At 48.6% G+C, this 17,312-nt stretch overlaps 6 protein-coding genes across 6 annotated transcripts; 1 reads left to right on the forward strand and 5 right to left on the reverse strand.

Moving 5' to 3' along the window:
• Positions 1-30: 30 nt before the first annotated feature.
• dbp7 (putative ATP-dependent RNA helicase) lies at positions 31-2,328 on the reverse strand (the record flags this gene model as incomplete). The annotated part of the gene is made up of 1 exon (XM_057161848.1): positions 31-2,328. The coding sequence occupies one exon, from the start codon at positions 2,326-2,328 to the stop codon at positions 31-33; it is 2,298 nt and encodes a 765-aa protein (XP_057025133.1).
• Positions 2,329-2,768: 440 nt separating this feature from the next.
• Positions 2,769-3,973, reverse strand: N7466_002451 (pantoate--beta-alanine ligase PAN6; the record flags this gene model as incomplete). Its single annotated transcript, XM_057161849.1, has 2 exons — positions 2,769-3,865; positions 3,937-3,973. The coding sequence occupies 2 exons, from the start codon at positions 3,971-3,973 to the stop codon at positions 2,769-2,771; spliced, it is 1,134 nt and encodes a 377-aa protein (XP_057025134.1).
• Positions 3,974-4,345: 372 nt separating this feature from the next.
• N7466_002452 (lysophospholipid acyltransferase family protein) lies at positions 4,346-7,050 on the forward strand (the record flags this gene model as incomplete). Its single annotated transcript, XM_057161850.1, has 6 exons — positions 4,346-5,120; positions 5,170-5,425; positions 5,478-6,153; positions 6,209-6,520; positions 6,580-6,836; positions 6,891-7,050. 6 exons carry the CDS (start codon positions 4,346-4,348, stop codon positions 7,048-7,050), a joined length of 2,436 nt encoding a protein of 811 aa, XP_057025135.1.
• A 337-nt stretch (positions 7,051-7,387) lies between these two features.
• N7466_002453 (arylsulfotransferase family protein) lies at positions 7,388-8,961 on the reverse strand (the record flags this gene model as incomplete). The annotated part of the gene is made up of 2 exons (XM_057161851.1): positions 7,388-8,068; positions 8,131-8,961. 2 exons carry the CDS (start codon positions 8,959-8,961, stop codon positions 7,388-7,390), a joined length of 1,512 nt encoding a protein of 503 aa, XP_057025136.1.
• Positions 8,962-11,247: 2,286 nt separating this feature from the next.
• On the reverse strand, positions 11,248-13,021 carry N7466_002454 (FAD-binding oxidoreductase; the record flags this gene model as incomplete). Its single annotated transcript, XM_057161852.1, has 5 exons — positions 11,248-11,752; positions 11,823-12,058; positions 12,113-12,458; positions 12,526-12,629; positions 12,704-13,021. 5 exons carry the CDS (start codon positions 13,019-13,021, stop codon positions 11,248-11,250), a joined length of 1,509 nt encoding a protein of 502 aa, XP_057025137.1.
• A 707-nt stretch (positions 13,022-13,728) lies between these two features.
• Positions 13,729-15,301, reverse strand: N7466_002455 (uncharacterized protein; the record flags this gene model as incomplete). The annotated part of the gene is made up of 8 exons (XM_057161853.1): positions 13,729-14,114; positions 14,171-14,238; positions 14,289-14,363; positions 14,420-14,721; positions 14,768-14,865; positions 14,922-14,958; positions 15,028-15,047; positions 15,112-15,301. The coding sequence occupies 8 exons, from the start codon at positions 15,299-15,301 to the stop codon at positions 13,729-13,731; spliced, it is 1,176 nt and encodes a 391-aa protein (XP_057025138.1).
• Positions 15,302-17,312: the final 2,011 nt, after the last annotated feature.

Consider the following 17,312-nt stretch of genomic DNA (forward strand, 5'->3'; position numbering starts at 1 on the left):
AATGCTAATGCTTTTGTACAATGAATAAGATCAAGCCAGGTTGAATTCACTGGCACCGGCATGCTGTTCTCTCATCTTGGCTCTCATCTTCCGTGCTGCCTCATCGGCATTCGAAGAAGGCATGTCATCGGCCTTCCTCTTACCACCAGCAGGTCCATTCCGAGCCGCCTTGAAGTCCTTCTTCGTATCCTCCTTTCCTTGGCGTAGACCAGGCACATTAATCTTACCTGGTCGGTCACGAAGAGCAAAGGCCTTGGCAAGATGTCCCAAGTGAAGTTCTTTGATGTCGAACATGCTTCGCTCAGCAGAAATATGAGTCGCGTAAGCACGGACATGAGATTGGAATCCGCGACGAGCCATTTCCAGATACTCGGGGTTATCGAGAGCCCAGCGCTCAACATCCATCTGCCAGTCGGTGGTCTTCTCTTCCCAGTTCTTGCTTGTTGATTCGGCAGTGGCACCAAAACCACGTTTCAAGATTTCGTTCGCGTCGGTGCGGGTAAGGGCCTTGCCTCCGTCGCGGTAGCCACGTTTGAGGATCTCAACGTAGTTCTCTTCACAACCGGGCTGGAGGAAAATACAGGCACGTCCGTCGCGGCCCAAACGGGCGGTACGACCGATACGGTGAGTGTGATCGTCGGAACTGAACGCGGGATCATATTCAATGACCAAGTCGACGTTGGGAAGATCCAAACCACGGGAGGCAACATCAGTACAAATCATCACTGAGGCATCACTGCCCTTGGAGAAGGAACCAAGGGTGGCGGTTCGAACGTGCTGTGGCAGCGAACCGTGTAGTCGATGAATAGTGACGGGATTTGTGGGCGTGGAAAAGGACTCGGCAGGAGCAATAGTGCCATGAGGAGAGAGCTTCTCGCGTTCTTGCTTCTCTTCTTCTTTCAATTTTTCTTTTTCCTCTTCATCTTCATCATTATGTTTGGACTTTGGAATTCTTGTGCCATACTTTCTGGAGAATACCTCGAAGAGGAAATCGACCGAATCGGCACAAGAAACGAAAACAATCACCTTCATGACGGAACCTTTCCGAACGAATGTTCGTTTGAGGTAGGCAGTCAATGATACCAGACGCAGCTTCGCGGGCACAATAGCATAGGATTGCTTCAGCTGAGCTGGCACGCGGAAGGATTCCTCTGCATTGTCGGTGCGAGCTTCCCCATCCTCATCTGATGGGTCCGCCTTAATATGGATTGCATCCTTCAAACTGATCTCTCCTAGACGTTGTACGTTCATTTTCAATGTAGCTGAACAGAGAACTGTAGTCCTCCGTGTCGGAATACCAGGAATGTGGCTGGCCTGCTGTCTCTCGTCAAGCTTTTTGACGATACCCTGCAACTCCTCTTCGAAACCCAAATCCATCAAACGATCACCCTCGTCCAAGACCAGCCAACGCACATTGCTGACATCGAGAACTTGTGTGTTGAGCAAATGATCTGCCAGACGTCCGGGAGTGGCGACCAAGATATTGAGACCTTTCCTTAGACGAGCCTTCTCGGATTTCTTTTTCTCTCCACCAATCACCGTACCACAGACGAGCCAGTTCGCGCATCGCAGGAGGTTCTCCAAAACGACAGAAATCTGCTTGCACAATTCACGGGTGGGTGCAAGAATGATCGCGAAAAGACCACTATCTCGATGAACACCTTGTCTGTCTCGGTGAATACCCTCCTTCTCTGCCGCCTTCGAGAGATCCATGATTCGTTGGACCAGCGGAAGCAAATAAGCAAGAGTCTTTCCTGAACCGGTCTCAGCCTGAATGAACGCATCCGTCTCTTCCTTCAACAATTGCTCAATTGAAGCCTTTTGAATCGCAGTCGGTGCCTTCAGCTCCAGTTTGGTGAGCAAGTGTGCTGCCAAACTGGGCGACAAGCCCAGACTGGTAAAAGTATCGATACCATCAATCAAAGCAGCATTTGTCGGCTGCGCCTCTTCCACCACTTCTTCAGGTTTGGGCTCGTCGGCAGTTTTAGATTCCGGGTTGCTGGTGAAAAGCGAGGAGGCGAATTGGCCAGGATGCCGGCGTGGCTGTTGTTGAGAGTGTGATCGGTGGTTAGGCCGGCCGCCAGGAGCGGTGGAATCGTCGGTCCTTTGTCGCTTCGCGGGTCTGTTGAAGGTGGCGGGGATCTGAATCTTATTGGGGTTCTTTGAGTCCGCATTTCGTTGCCCTGGTTCACCATCGCCGGTGGGCTTGTGCTGGGAACGCTTCTTTGCTGAGAGGCGGGCCCGCCATGTTCCTCCCTTGAATTTAGCCTCGGGTTTAATCACATTATCGCTGAAAGCGAAGTTCAAAAGCATTCCATCGTCAGCCATGATTGCGAGTGGTAGTTCCCGTTGCCCGGGCTGTCTATTCTGGAGAGGAAAAAAATCGACGGGGAAAGATAAGTTCCTATCGCAACTTTTTTTTCTGCCGCCAAGAAATCGAATTATCTTGGACCGCCCTACACTAGTACTGCCATACCGCCTACTTACCGCTTTGGACATAGTACAGGCTGGACAGCATTGATGAAAAAGACCAGAGAAGGAAAAACAACGACAAAATTTATGTTGAAAAGGAAGGATAAGTTTGAAATGGAGCTTGATTGAGAATGTAGATGCAGATCTTTTGTGTTAATCTATACTGAAAATGGATGTAGACATATGAAGCTACGCGGGCGCCACACATAATGGATGCTTGTATAGTACATGTAACAGAGTACACATGCATAAAATAGAAATACAGTAATATGATTTTTGGTGTCGTCTACAAAGGCTTACACCCGAGGCTGGAGGATCAAGTTGTCAATCAATCGAACAGCGACTTTCCCATCACCGAGTCCACAGTCCTCGCCAGGGTTGGTCTCTTCTAGAGGCGCCATTTTTAGAGCAGCACTTAGGACTCCCCCCTTTGCTGAGTTGACAAGATCCAGCTCGTCTAAGGTCTCAGAGTCCGCCAGGGAGATATAGTCAACCTCGAATAGTGCTCTCTCTGACGACGAAAGGGCTTGCTGCTCAGCGAGCACCTTGTCCGTCACGCTTCGTGCTGCTCCTAAGATCTCTGCGCGAGATGTCTTGCCGGCGAGATAAGCTTCTTCGGCAGCCTGAAGAGCTCGGTAAATGGTCAGTCCTACAGCACGTCTGCGGTCGCCGAGATAGACATTGCGAGAACTCAGCGCAAGCCCACTCGTTTCACGGGTCGTGTTCACGATTCGAACCTCGGTTCCAATATGGAAATCCTGAACCATTCGCTTGATGACAACGGTCTGTTGTACATCCTTCTGACCAAAGTAGACTCGGTCTGGAGTGATCGCGTTGAAGAGCTTCATGCAGACAGTCGCGACGCCCCGGAAGAAAACTGGCCTGGAACCACCCTCCAACTTGGTTGCTAAGGGGGTAATTGTGACGAAAGAGCCATTCCCATCAATCTCCGAAGAAGGCGGAAGTGTCGGATACATCACCTGGGATGTAGGCGCAAAGATAGCCGTGATCCGACCCGCGCCTGCCCCGGAACTAGACCCATTATCTGCGGAGATTTGTGCGAGCTCTTGATTGAGTGCCTCAAGTTTCTCCACATCGCTATCCCAAGTACGAGGGTAGCTGGATAAGTCCTCATTGACTCCAAATTGAGTAGGGTTGACAAAGATGCTGACAAAAATGTCGGTGTTTTCGCGGGCAGCTGCTCGAATTAAGGAAACATGTCCTTCATGGAGGGCTCCCATTGTGGGAACAAAGCCAACCGTGCGATCATTCTTTAGTAGATTCCGGCGCAATTGGCGCATAAGAGGAACGTCGCGGAAGACTTGGAAGGATTCGGGTTGGCGGACTTTAGCGGCAGCAGTCGTGTCGGCAAGAAGGGACGATACCGCCGTAGCTGTGAACCGAAGAGAGGAGTAAGTAAAAAGTAATAGAATTGATGGGGTATCAATGTGATTCCAGACGTACAAGAAAAAGACCGCACCCCCTTCACCAAACGAGACATGATGCAGATGTGGATAGTGAGCAAGTGACAGCTGCTTTTGAAGTTCCATAAAGAATTTGGCTTGACCAAGCAATCAAATCATGGGTCCCGCATTCACGTGACTTTAAACCTCGGCTCGGGCTGTGGCTTGTGGCTTGTGGGGAAAAAGGCCCGTGATTCGTGAAGTACAGTAAGTGCAATTTCCGGGGTCGATCGCCCCCCGTTTTGTTGGTATTATTGCTTGAAGCTATGGACTGTCCCGCACCTTTAGCTCCGCTCTCTGTTTCATTCATCCCCCGAACCTAACTTGTGTCATCTAATGGACCATATCTCCAGCTTGTGATCTAGAAACCTTCCTTCCTCTATCGCGTCTCTGAGACGTGAACACCCAAAATGCCGCCCTCTAAACCGCCTATCGATGACCACTCCGCTCCGGACCTGGAGATTGTTGGAAGCCAGCTTACTATTCACCCATCTGGCTTCACAGGAGGACCTGGAGCTCAAGATGAGCAAATTACTGAACGAAATCTTGTGCGCCACATGGCCCGTTTCCGCGAGAACCCCTTCGAGTTCCTTCGAGAAGTGAGCCTGTACATGTCTGGAACAGGCTGGCGCGCATACGACGAACCTATTGGTCAACCGGTGTTTTATTCGGGATTCTCCGAACGAATGAAATCTTCTATCCTTTCGAGTAAAATGCTCCAAGAGAAAATACGGGAGTTGGCATCAACTCGATTATCAGTCGAGGAGAGCGAGGGGCTGATTGCGATTGTCGAGGGTCACACACTGGATGAGAAGCGGGCTCGCCGACGACACGATATTGAGACTAGTCTTCGGGAAGTGGTGGACAAAATGATGGACGACATGATTTGCAAGATGGAAAGCAAGAAGTTTATTCGAGGCGCGTACTACCTGTGCACGCAACTTCTCACGCGGGCCTACCACCAGGGCATCCATGTGTCGAGTGAAGAAGTCCTGCGATTGCGCTCAGTTGCTGAGACCGCTGCGAAGAAAAAACAATCCATTGTTTTCTTGCCCTGCCATAAGTCTCATGTGGACTATGTTTCCCTGCAACTCATTTGCTACCGCCTTGGTATCGGCCTCCCAGTCGTTGTTGCAGGCGACAACTTGAATATCCCACTTTTGGGGCCTTTCTTGCAGCACGCAGGTTCGTTTCTGTACTCTCCCTAGGCTTTATTCTCCGCTGACTTTTCTAGGGGCAATGTGGATTCGACGCAGCTTTGGAAATGACCCACTTTACCATACTGTTGTACAGGCATACATCGACACACTTCTCACACAAGGGTTTAACTTTGAATGCTTTATCGAAGGTGGTCGTTCTCGCACAGGAAAGTTGCTTTCGCCGAAATTCGGCATTCTCAGCTTCATCGTCGACAGTGTGCTGTCGGGACGGGTGGAAGACACAATAATTTGCCCAGTCAGCACACAATATGACAAGGTTATCGAAACTGAGTACGTGAATATATGCCTCAAATTAGCTACTGCGATTCTAACATCAATCTAGGTCTTATATCAGTGAACTTCTGGGGCAGCCTAAACAGAAAGAGAACTTAGCTGATCTTCTCTCGTCATCGTCTGTTTTGTCTCTCAAATTAGGAAGAGTGGACGTCCGCTTTCACGAGCCGTGGAGCTTGCGTGAATTTTTAGGCCAGCAGATTACGAGGCTCAATATGTCAGATATAGGTTCTAACCAGAAGCTAGCCCACGAGGAGCGTGGGCGAATTCTGAGGACTCTTGGTTACCGAGTATTGTCGGAAATCAACGATGTCTCGGTTATGATGCCAACTGCGCTTGTTGGAACTGTTTTGTTGACTCTCCGTGGTCGCGGAGTCGGTAAAGGCGAGTTGGTGCGACGGTTGGACTGGCTCAGTGAGCGTGTACGGGCCAAAGGTGGCCGGGTCGCTCATTTCTATCGCTCGCCAACTGAGATGGTCGTCGATCGAGCTCTTGATGTTCTAGGCCCGAAGCTTGTTGGCGAAATCCCAGGGTTGGCCGAGCCAACTTATTATGCCGTTGATCGCTTCCAATTATCCTTCTACCGCAATATGCTCATCCATCTCTTCATCACAGAGGCTCTGGTGTCTGTTGCTATGTATACAAAGATCAAACAAGGTGGCGGGCCTGCCAACCAGCGCATCGGCTACGAGGCCTTAAGGAGCCAGGTGTCATTTCTCTCTCAGGTAAGTGGCCTAGGTTCTCACTCACCGCGATGCTCATCTAACAGAATATCCGCAGCTCTTCCGTGGGGAGTTCATCTTCCCTCCCGAGGGTCTAGCAACCAATCTCGAAAATACATTGAATTGCTTGGAGACTGACGACGTCATTAAAATTACTCGTGACAGCTCCGGAACTCCAGAGTATGTTGAGTTGAGTGAGACGGAACGCCTGTGTGGCCGCGAGAACTACGATTTCTATTGCTTCCTGATTTGGCCATTCATTGAGGCATCGTGGCTCGGTGCTGTATCTCTACTTGGCCTCACACCACTTCTTGATGGCCCCAAGGAGATCTGGGTCAATGTCAAGAAGACACAGGATGGTGCACAACTTGTGAGTGACAATCAATGTCTTGAATCCGTGAATAGAGCCTGATTGCTAACCGTATCCAGCTTGGAAAAACGTTGTATCACCAAGGTGATCTGTCTTATTTTGAAGCAGTCAACAAAGAGACACTCAAGAACTCATACCAGCGATTTGAAGAGGAAGGCATCATTCTTGTTGCCAAGACCAAAGATTCCAAAGCTGGCCCGACCCTCAGACTTGCTCCAGAGTGGACTCCAGAGAGAGATCCTCATACAGGTCAAGTTCTGCCTCACGGCCGGCTATGGGACTTTACTGAACTTATTGCTCAGTCACGTCGTGAAGGGTGAGTCTTTCAATCTTCCTTTAATATTGAACACTTTCTAATTACTGTGCGTAGCAAAAATCGCCGTGATGGTGCCACTGTCTCTTCGCGAGTCTTGACAATGTCTGATCTTGTCGGGCGACAACTCTTCCAGAACGCCGCAGCGCCAGCACCTACCGATATTTCGTCAAAGCAAATGCGCAGAAAGGCTATTGCCACGGACTCAAAGCTATAAGTGTCCATCGATTTGAGTTTCTGCTATTCTTTGGCTCTCAAGAGCTTCGCTACCACTAATATACGGCTATGACGGGTCGATGCTGTTCATAATACGATACCCCTTCACCATTCGGTCCGCCAGTCGTATACTAAAACCGTGGACTGATTGTACATAAATTAGCGTTATCCGTCCGTTACGCAACATTTAAAGTATGCGAATCAATTCTTTGATAAACATTTATCCAGAAATATACACAACACAGCAGAGCTGGCCAACTTATATAAGTTCAATCACTGACGTCGTCTATATTATAATCCTTTATAGTTGGGCGCGAAAAAGATTCACAAAGGCCCGTTCAGCAGCCTTGGCCTACAGTCACAGTAGCAGACTTTGTACCATCGCCCGCGCCACCGACAGCCTCAACGACGATCGAATCACCCTTGCGAAGCATATCAACAAGAATTGCAGTCTCAAATCCATTGTTGACAGCAGTAGCCTTGAGTTGAGAGCCCGAGTGAATCTTCCACGACTGCACGTCTGTAGCTCCATTCCAGCTCACATACACCATAGCCGTTTCACTACCACTGACAGGACACGCCACCACGTCGGGCTTCGTAGAAGGATGGCCGACCCAGGGGTAGCGGTATGCACGATATGTTTGCATGGTATTATCATAACCGAATCGTGCGCGCATCACAACGCTGCCATTCTCATCGTACTCCTCAATCTGCGGTGTTGCACCATGATCCTGGAGGACGTGACCATTTCCAAGCGGCTGGTAGCTACCCTGCGACTGGGCATATACCGGCGCAGCGGCGTCCCACATTCTACGCTTGAGGGTGACTTTCTTTGAGCCTTGGAGTTCGACATCCAGTACCATGCCTGTCGTTAAGGAGGAGCTTCCCGTGAACTCGGTGTTATCGTTATTGTGAAGACCGATTGTCACGCGCTCGGCACTTTGCGATTCGAAGCGCGCATCGTGTTGGTAGCAGAAACTGGTGTCGAGGCTGAGGTTGAAGTCTCCACCGGTGCGGCCCTAGGAATTCGTTACGTAAGTAGATTTCCATTTGAAAAGAATGAGGTAAGTAAGCAACTTACGTTCAGGTGCCATTTAATGCTGCCATCGGACGCCAAGAAGAAGAGAGTGCACATATAGCGTGAAGACACAAGGTACGAGTCCCCGTACTTGGCAATGGAGTTGAGATGAGGATACCCCCACGGGTCGGTCTTGCTCACACCAGAGCCAGCACCGGTCGCTCCGAGAGGAGCAACAGCCCAGCTCATAGGAAGCTCCTTGAGATGCTCGTATGCGCTCCAGCGAAAGAGGACCTCATTGGTTTTGATGTCGATCTCATAAACCAGACCATCCTGGATCCAGCCGTCCTTGGGACCCCCCACGGAAGTCAGATCAGCCTGCGTAACATTGACAGCAGTGACCAGAATCGTTCCGTCGTCCGTGAGCTGGCTCTCATGGATATCGATGCAAGAGTCAAAGGACTCCGAGCCGTAGATAGTCACGAAATTCTCGGCCTTGCAGTCGACAGTTACGCGGTGGATCTCGTCATACGAGCTGTTCAGGATACTAATGTGTCCGAAGCCGAAGCCTTCGGCAACAAAGCCTTCCCAGTAGACGATGACCGACTCGTTGTTTAGCTCCTGGGGATGCAGGGCAGAATAGTTGCCCTTGGCTCCCTGCCACACCAGTTGTCCGTCATCGCTGTAGATTGTGGGGTATCCGTCAACGCGTTCGATATCATGTGGTGAGAAAAAGAGGAAGCCGGGCTCAGTTTGGCCCATCTTTGTCACATTTAGGAACGGTGTCTCGATTGAGGAGCTCTTGTATGTTTGTAGCGGCCATAGTGTCTGCGCTGTGGAAACACCAACAAAGCCCGCAAGAAGTGCAAAGGCTTGAGGGATTTGGGCTAGCATGGATCGGCTCATGGTGGCAGAAGAACTTTTCTACCCAATTACTCCTTGACTATACTATTCCTTGTCAAATGAAAAATGAGAATCTAGAAGTGGAATTCGCTTCATCTTATACTCCAGCCATCATCCATTCATATTGTTCCGGAAGCCCACACATCTGTGGGCCCTCATCTCCCCGCATTTTGGCAATAGGAAACTCTCACATCACGGTAGATATTCTCGGTAAAATGAGCTATACTTTCTCCGCATTTTGATCAGAGAAGCTACTAGGTACTGGAAGCGAGGACCTTGGATGCGGAAAGGCTCCGGGGAAGAATCCCCGCACTGAGTTTGTTCAGTGTTAGCGCAGGCTATAGTTCTTTCTTGGCCTGTCATTTCTCTGGTCATCACAGCTATGACTACATCAGCCACCGGAGCTCACCGTTCTTTGAAATCTTATGCCTCATACTCCTGGGAATACTAATGGCATGCGTGTCAGAGATAGCTACATCGAGCAGGGCCTATTTGAATATATTGACCATATGTATTCATACAATCAATCCATCTCAGCCAATCCAGAGAAACGTTATTTAGAACAAATATGGCTTTGCGAAGACCGTTTATGCGGGACATATCACAAGTCCACATTTAACTTGGTTTTTTCTGTTTTCCCCTGCACCCGTCGGATAAGCCGACGTCATTAAAAGCTCCCCAGAACTGACTTCAAAGGAATAAACATTGTGCGGAAATTTTCCAATGAAGACTACTAGTAATTTGGCGGAATGATACCTGAGAAGAGAATTCTTTCCTCCTCGGGCTTGTGGAAAGTCTCCGATCTGTTGAGAGATTGAGTATTTCCCTTGGCCAGAAGCAAACATCAATTGATGCCCAGCCTTCGTATCGCTGTGGGGCGAGACTCAAGAGGGACGAATAGTGGGGAATCCGCAGCGATATTTCCGAATTTCCCCACGAAATGAAGTCCGGGGTAATTGCCTTGCCTCGATTTGCCGAGTATTCGAAGATGCCCACCAGAATTTGGCAATGAGAGATTCGAAAAGGGACCGACTGACAAGCCAAAAACGTTTGCTAGATGACGCTAAGAGGCTTCATCTCCACTGCTGGACAATCCATTGGGGTTTTCTGTGAGCTGTTGAGAAATATGAGAGTTGAATGGGGGAATGGCCAATTAAACTCTCACTTCCGGCAGTGATATCGGCAATTATTGCTTGTCGGTTAGTCTTCCCTTGACACATGTGAGGGGTCACAGACTTACAGCGTCCAAGTCGTTTTACAGAACGTGCTTTCGATCGTTCACATTTGAAAACTGCAGCTTTCAGCTACACATGTGCACGGTAGGGCGGCTATTCCGAGAAAATACGCCACGGGAAATATGAGAAGTCTACTAGTTATTCCAAGTTGTACTGCTCATAATCCCGTTGAACTTTCTATGTACGCGACCTGTTGCTGTTTCTTTATTACCCCAAATCAACATGTGCATATTAATTATTGTGTTGAGCAATATTGACATGAAAAATCTTACCATTGTCTACTACTAAAAGCCTTGGAAACCCCTCTGTTCCTTTAGATCTGTTGGAAAATGAGGTTCGAATAAAGTTGTACATCGAGTATGGCGAATTTGGCGTTGATATGACGAATTTAGCCAAGCCAGCCCTGGGGCAAGGTGCTCACAACTTCGCAACTCAAAATCAACGAGACCTGGCCATTCAATATTTTAACAAAGGCAGTGAATGAGTTAAGTATTTCGCATTCTACGAAATTGCGCTTCATGATCCACTTTCGTTGTACTGCTAGCAACCTACGGAACCTTGTTTAAATTGATCTGTGCAATCAACCACCATCCATCGAGTAATGTAAGAGTATGTAATGAATACTTGGCACATCTCTGCACATGTGGTCTTGCGTATATGTAGGAAGTACTGGTCAACTCAAATGTTAGATCTAGGTCACATCAAACTTTGGAATTTGTTGCCTCATCTGGTCAACTGGTAGTCATTTATATAAACATCTACTAGTAACTAATCTTCAAAAGTCATTATTCACTTCAATGTTCCATTTCTCCTTTAAAATAATTGATTAAGCTAAAGCCCGTGCGGCTTCAATGTTGGTACGAAGCATCAATAGAACGAGACTCTAACAGGCTCTCAAAACATGCATGTTCATACATATGTATCAATTGATATTTTTTCTAATCCAAAATCTATTTGAAGAATAACTACTTCTACCCTGAATGTACAACACTAAGACCAATCACAGATGGAAAAGTATGTATGTATATTGTAGAAATCCAGATCAGTAGACCTTGAAACCACCCGGCATCAAAGTCTGGAAGACGCCATTGGGATCGTACTTCTGCGCAATCTTAATCAACTTCTGGTGGTTACCCTCACCGTATCCAGGGAACATGGACTGGAATCCAGCCGAGTCACCCATGTAGTTGAACGCATCGTACAAGCCCGCCTTCTGGGTAGCATTGTTGATAGCGTAAGTGGTCTCCTCAACCCACGACGCAACGATGTCATCGTAAGCCGATCCGATCCACTCAACGACCTCAGCGTAGCAGAGGTACACCTTGGAGGAATCCAGTCCCAGGGCGTTTCCGCCGCGGACCTCAGAGGCCTTGAGCCAGTCGGCGCCGATGGGCTGCCAGTCCAGCTGGATGGTGGAGATGTTGGCGGATGGGATTTGCGCGTACAGCTTGGGCAGCTGGCCGAAGAAGGTGGTGTTGATGATGCTGATGCCCTGGTAGAGCTCGGCGTAGGTAGTTCCCTTCACGGTTCCGGCAACGAAGACATCGCTACAAGTCGTTAGTTAGTTTTGTGTGATCAAACGCGAGTGTGATTATGGTGATGGGAGTCGGCACTTACTTGATGCCATCAACAACCTCCTCGCCGGTCTCGGCGGCGAATTCCGCAACGGTCTTGAAGGCCAAAGTGCTGGCCTCAGCGGGGATGTCGGTGAAGGGCTTAAAGATCTCAGGGAAGGTGGCGTTGTCGCTGTCGTAGAAAAGGATCACGGATGCCAGGGTTGAGTCGCCGGGAACCAGCGCGGGCACAATGTGCGTCTTGGCATCGTAGATGTTGGACGCGTATGTTGCGATAGCCTGAATTCGTCAGTGTGCTGGGTTTTGGGTGGTCGGGGATTTGAGTTGACTTACTGCGAGGAAGCGGTCGACGTATTGAGCCGCGACGGTGTAAGAGCCAGCCCACACCTTGCGCGACGGAATGGTCTCCATGTCGAAGCGGGTGACTAGTCCAAAGTTGCTGCTGCCTCCCTTCAGGGCCCAGAACAGGTCCGAGTTGCTGGTGGTGTTGGCCTGGACGAGAGAGCCGTCGGCCAGAATAACCTCATAGTTGACGACGGTAGTGCAAGCAAAGCCGACCTGGTTACCGTAGAAGTTGACACCTCCAGCGAGGAGAAGACCGGGCACACCGACGGGGCCAAGACGACCACCTGCGGCGGTCAAGTTGTATTTGGCAAGGTAGGCGTAGACATCAGACCATCTACCGGGAGTCAGCGTATTGTTCCGTGCACAGTCAGGGTCCTGGGGAGCAAGTATAAAATATTTACCTGTAAGCAGGGCCGACCGAGACAATCGACTTATCATGACTCAATTGCAAGGTAGTCAGGTTGGACATGACAACCAAAACTCCGCCATCGATGTTGTTCGAGCCCTATTGAAAAGTCAATATCCTCGATTCCATTGTTGTATTTGGAGCAAGGTATCTTTGCTTAGCGTGCAGCTTACCCGAATACCCATGTGGCCGCCACCACGAACAGCGAACTCGGCATCGGCAGCAACAAGCGCCTTGAGACCCTCGGCCAGCTCAGCACTGGACTGGGGACGGAACACACATCCCGGCGACAGAATCTCAGTGTTAGACCAGAAGTTCTGGGCTTCGTAATCGTAGACAGTGGACTTGGGCAGGAACACCGCATTGCCAAGGGGCTTCTGCAGCGCCTTGCATCCAGCCGCGACAGACGGAGAGCTCCTAGCCAGCTGAGCCTCGGCTGCGACCGTAGACGCACAGCCCACCAGGGCCAATAGGAAAGATGCGACACGCATGATGCAAATTTGTCGGTTGAAACTTGAATGTGATCAAGGAAGACAACCGGGCAACATGTAGAGGAAAGAATCCAAGGTGACAGTCAAATTATTTGGCCCGAGGGTGTTCCCACCAACGGGCATTACTGGAATAGGTATCCTCGCCTGGCGACGACAAGACTAAGCCTAGTGGCCGTCTAGCCGGTTTAGCCTTCGGTGTTTGGAATGAAAACCAGGAACGATTAGGCCCCGTGGGCGTGGGGCATCTTCCACTTAGCGCGATTGTAGCGCGGGACAGAAACCGTGGAAATTGGAATTGGATTTCAGATATCCGTGCTCCGTACGGAGTCCTGCGTGCTCTGTCGATATCTGGAGTTGATCATCAAAAAGCAACAAGTTGAAAAGAATCACATAGAGTTTTCATGACTCGTGAACAAAACTACAAATTAAAGTTAACCAAGATTTGAATGAATCGTGTGTTGTTAAGACGCCACCCGCCAATAATCGAGTTTCAGGGGTTTGTTTTTTTCTTCAGTTCGGATCCACTATTTTGTATAGAACTCTATCAATCTGATTATTGATGTTCATTCCATGGATGTTAAGCTCGTCATACTTGGTTCTCTTGTTGATCATTTAAATGCGTTTTCATTATATTTAAAATGTACAAATTGTACCCAGAGGGGGCAAATCAAATTAAGAGAGAATATACTAGTAAGTCTTCTATACAATCATGGTACCGCACTGGATGAGGATGTGTTCTCTATGTCAAACTCAACCGTCCGAATAATGCCATCCAGCTCTTTTGGACCACCGGTATTATCCGGGGATAGTATATGCTCTTCGCTATCATTATCGGGGGCATTGCGAGATGTGGTGAGCGTGGTGGAATAGTGATTATCGCGGTTCGAAAAGTCAGGTTGCCCGCTCCGAGGCAATGAGTTTAACGGATGTACTTGCTTTCGGGATTGCGATCCGTAATAGTCGCCACCGGAGGATAGACCGAGGAGACGGGGGAAGTATCTTCGGATAAATGGTCGTATGGCAGTGACAGAGCCACCAAAGATTCCAAGGTTAAGTTCGATTGCGCACCACATAAGCGCGTCGGTGGTTGTCCCTAAATATGATCAGTCAATCCATATTCACACCCGAAATGGGCTGCAATGTTCTTACAAGTAAGATCAACACTAGTCAAAAGTTTATATAAACTAACAAGGCGGATGCAGCTAACAATCCCAACACTATATTATTGTTAGAAGTAGAAATACCATGGAGCGAATTCTGCACTTACGAGCATCCCATTGCTAATATCGCACAAATAGCGATCTTCTGTCGCAATGGCATTTGTAATCGACGGATCCATGGACTGCAAACAATCTGATTAGCCCCCATAGTAACCCAATCATTCAGCACGAAACATACATCGGAACAGCGACAGTCGCAAAGTCGGTAAAAATGCCCAAGCCGGCATTGGCGAAGTAAAAGACAGGTCGGTTCATACAGTATCCAGTTGTTATTGTGGAATCCCAGGATTTGGCAACTGGGTGGCAGCTGAGAATGTTGGCCAATACACTGGCGATACTATATCCCGCCGCAATAAAAACGAGCGTCCAGACAGCGATATGGAAATTGCGACTTGGGAAGATTCGGAGGTAAAAGATGAGGACGGAACATTTGGTAAATCCGGTTGCTGCACAGTAGAAGATGGCGGCGATGAGATTCAGCTATTTGGTATTATAGATTGATAGATTAGTGATTTGTGGAAATAACCGCAAGAATGTAAGCGACTTCACCAACCTTGTTAAACTCCGGTGAGAATTCGCTCAGCGGAACATCCCACATGTGCTTTCCCAGTCCCCAATTGAGCACTGATAACGTCAGCTTTGCACCATTACATGTGCTTGATGTCAGCATCTCTACTTACTCTCTAGTGTCACTCCGCTCAGAACGCATGATAAAATCTGCCAGGGAACATGTTAGGAGTGCTATTGAGATTCACCAAGTTTTAAGGTGGGGATCGCATGACATACAAGAGCAATCACCATTAAATCTAGAAAATAATGTTAACTCAGCTCCAATATTTTTTGGGGAAAAAAAAAACCGGCAGCACTCACAATCATCGGCGCGAAAACTTCGCACAACGAATAATCGCGTCCATGTTCGTATGGCGAGACCAATGATGGCCAAGGGTAGAAATACACAGTTCACCACTAAAAATTTGGTGCCGACATAGTCCGGGTCAACGAAATTGGATGTCAGACCAGCGGGTGGAGGCGAGGCGGGGGTAATAGTGTCACTGGCCATTGCCCTGGCTCAGTGACGGAAGCTGTCCATCCGCAAGGGAGCAGAAAGAAGAGGTGAAAAAAAGAGAGCGAGCCAGCGACAGAGAACCTAACAGGGGAAGGATATAATAAAGGAAAGCCGAGATTGACGAAAAGGGCTGGAAATCAGAATCTATGGTTCTTGAAATGTCAAGCGTCATCAAAGTTTTCTGGAACGCTATGAGAAAGTGACCATTGAACCTTCAGCATCAAAGTACTACCAGTCTCATTTTTCCGGCTGTTCAATATACTCTGCACTTGTGTCTCACGTGTGGAGACCTGATCAATCCCCACTTGTTAAATCCGACCGGATTACACCATCCGTTCAGGAAAAGGCCCGTTCGCAGACTATCGATCCTTTGGGCTTAGGCAGATTGCCCGGAGACTTTTCCCCCTCTTGTGTGTTTGGAGATGTATGGTAACCGCGCGGAAATGACGGGAATGCGAACCTCGATACCCAGAGAATGGCGGAGGTGAAGGGAAGAAAAGAGGAAGTCCTTGGTGCCCTTGGGAGAGAAGACATTGGAGGAACGAGGAATATGTATGCATCAAACAAGGGATGCGAACCACAGCAAATCGTGGACGGAGCCGAGGAGCGTTGAATTGGCCGAACGACTTGATCAACAAGCTCAATAAGGAAGGGATTGACGCGCCATGGAACTCTGGAGCCATTCTTTCGATCGATGCGAGTCCGTGTTCTCCGCTTTCTTTCGAAGTTCGAACCCTATTCCCCACACCATCCCAGTTGTTGACAATTGATTTTTGCTTTGGGGAGGACATTATTGATCCACGGCGATCTTCAGCTATATTATGTCGGTGCACTCCGATCAGTCTCGAACCTCCATGACGCATCGCACTGTATCTTGGGCAATTCTTGGTTCAAAGTACGAATCTTGAAGAGAAATTTCGGAGTTGACAAAGTGACAAATGATTTCCAGAGGTGGGAGGCCTAGGAATGGGTTGAAATGGTTGAGAAAGACTAGGCTAGCCCTCAAATTTGGGAATCAAAGTGCTGACAATGTTCCCTCGTGTGAGCCGATTGCTTCCAGAATTGTTCCTTAATCAAAATAGGTACTTTGTGTCAAGCCAATATCCAGGGGTAACATTTGGAAGACTTGATTTCCCCCAGATCTATTCGTGCCGTGTGGCGTTTATTGATTCATGGTTGAGATAATTCGGTGGTGGAGAAGCAACTCTATTGCAAGATCATCATTTATTGAAAGAGAAATCAGAAAACTGACAGGGATCCCATAAAGTGCATTGTTGCAACTATTGTTCGTGGCAGCTACTTCATACATACTATTTACTAGTACTGAACCTGAATCGGCCACCAGTTGGTCCATGCAAAGTGAGACCCCTCGAACTTCTCAAGGTTAACTTTCCATTTGAAACCGGCTAATTCTGCTGAACCAAGGAATCTTTCATTGGGTTGTTTTCTTTTTTTTGCTTCTGTTTTCAATGTTGCCTTCGTCCCCCCTTACCCGGGAAAAGCATTAACCCCATGTGCAATTCCTATGCAATTGTAATGAATGCATCCCCAATGGCCCCCAATTACTACAATGCACTGCAGCTCCACTATCTCGACTGGCATCGTTGGTCAAAGTCTAAAGCCGAACGTGGCTGTTTTAGTCCGCAACACACGCTCGTGGAAATTACATTTCGCTTCCATGGTCGTATTCGAAGTTTGCCGGGATAATGACTGCCGTGAAGCCAAAATAGAATGGCGCAGATTGTTCGCCAGGGGGTGAAGATTCAGGAGTCACTAATGTATACAGAGAGATGTGGAATGTGGGAAATTACGGACTGACAAGTGTCATATAGTGGCTTGTGACTGCCAATGTGTACTCCATAACAACTTGAACCTAGTACGGAGTACGGAGTACACGAATGAGACTTACCGAGTACCGAAAGACATGTTCTTGCATCCCAAAGGCTTGGCCATGCCAGGATGATCAATCGGATCCGAACCCCTCATTGGACAAGCTTGAAGTTGC

The sequence above is a fragment of the Penicillium verhagenii genome (genome assembly GCF_028828195.1).
Source record: "Penicillium verhagenii strain IBT 33310 chromosome Unknown utg000003l_segment0_segment0, whole genome shotgun sequence".
In the NCBI taxonomy this organism is placed as follows: Eukaryota; Fungi; Ascomycota; class Eurotiomycetes; order Eurotiales; family Aspergillaceae; genus Penicillium; species Penicillium verhagenii.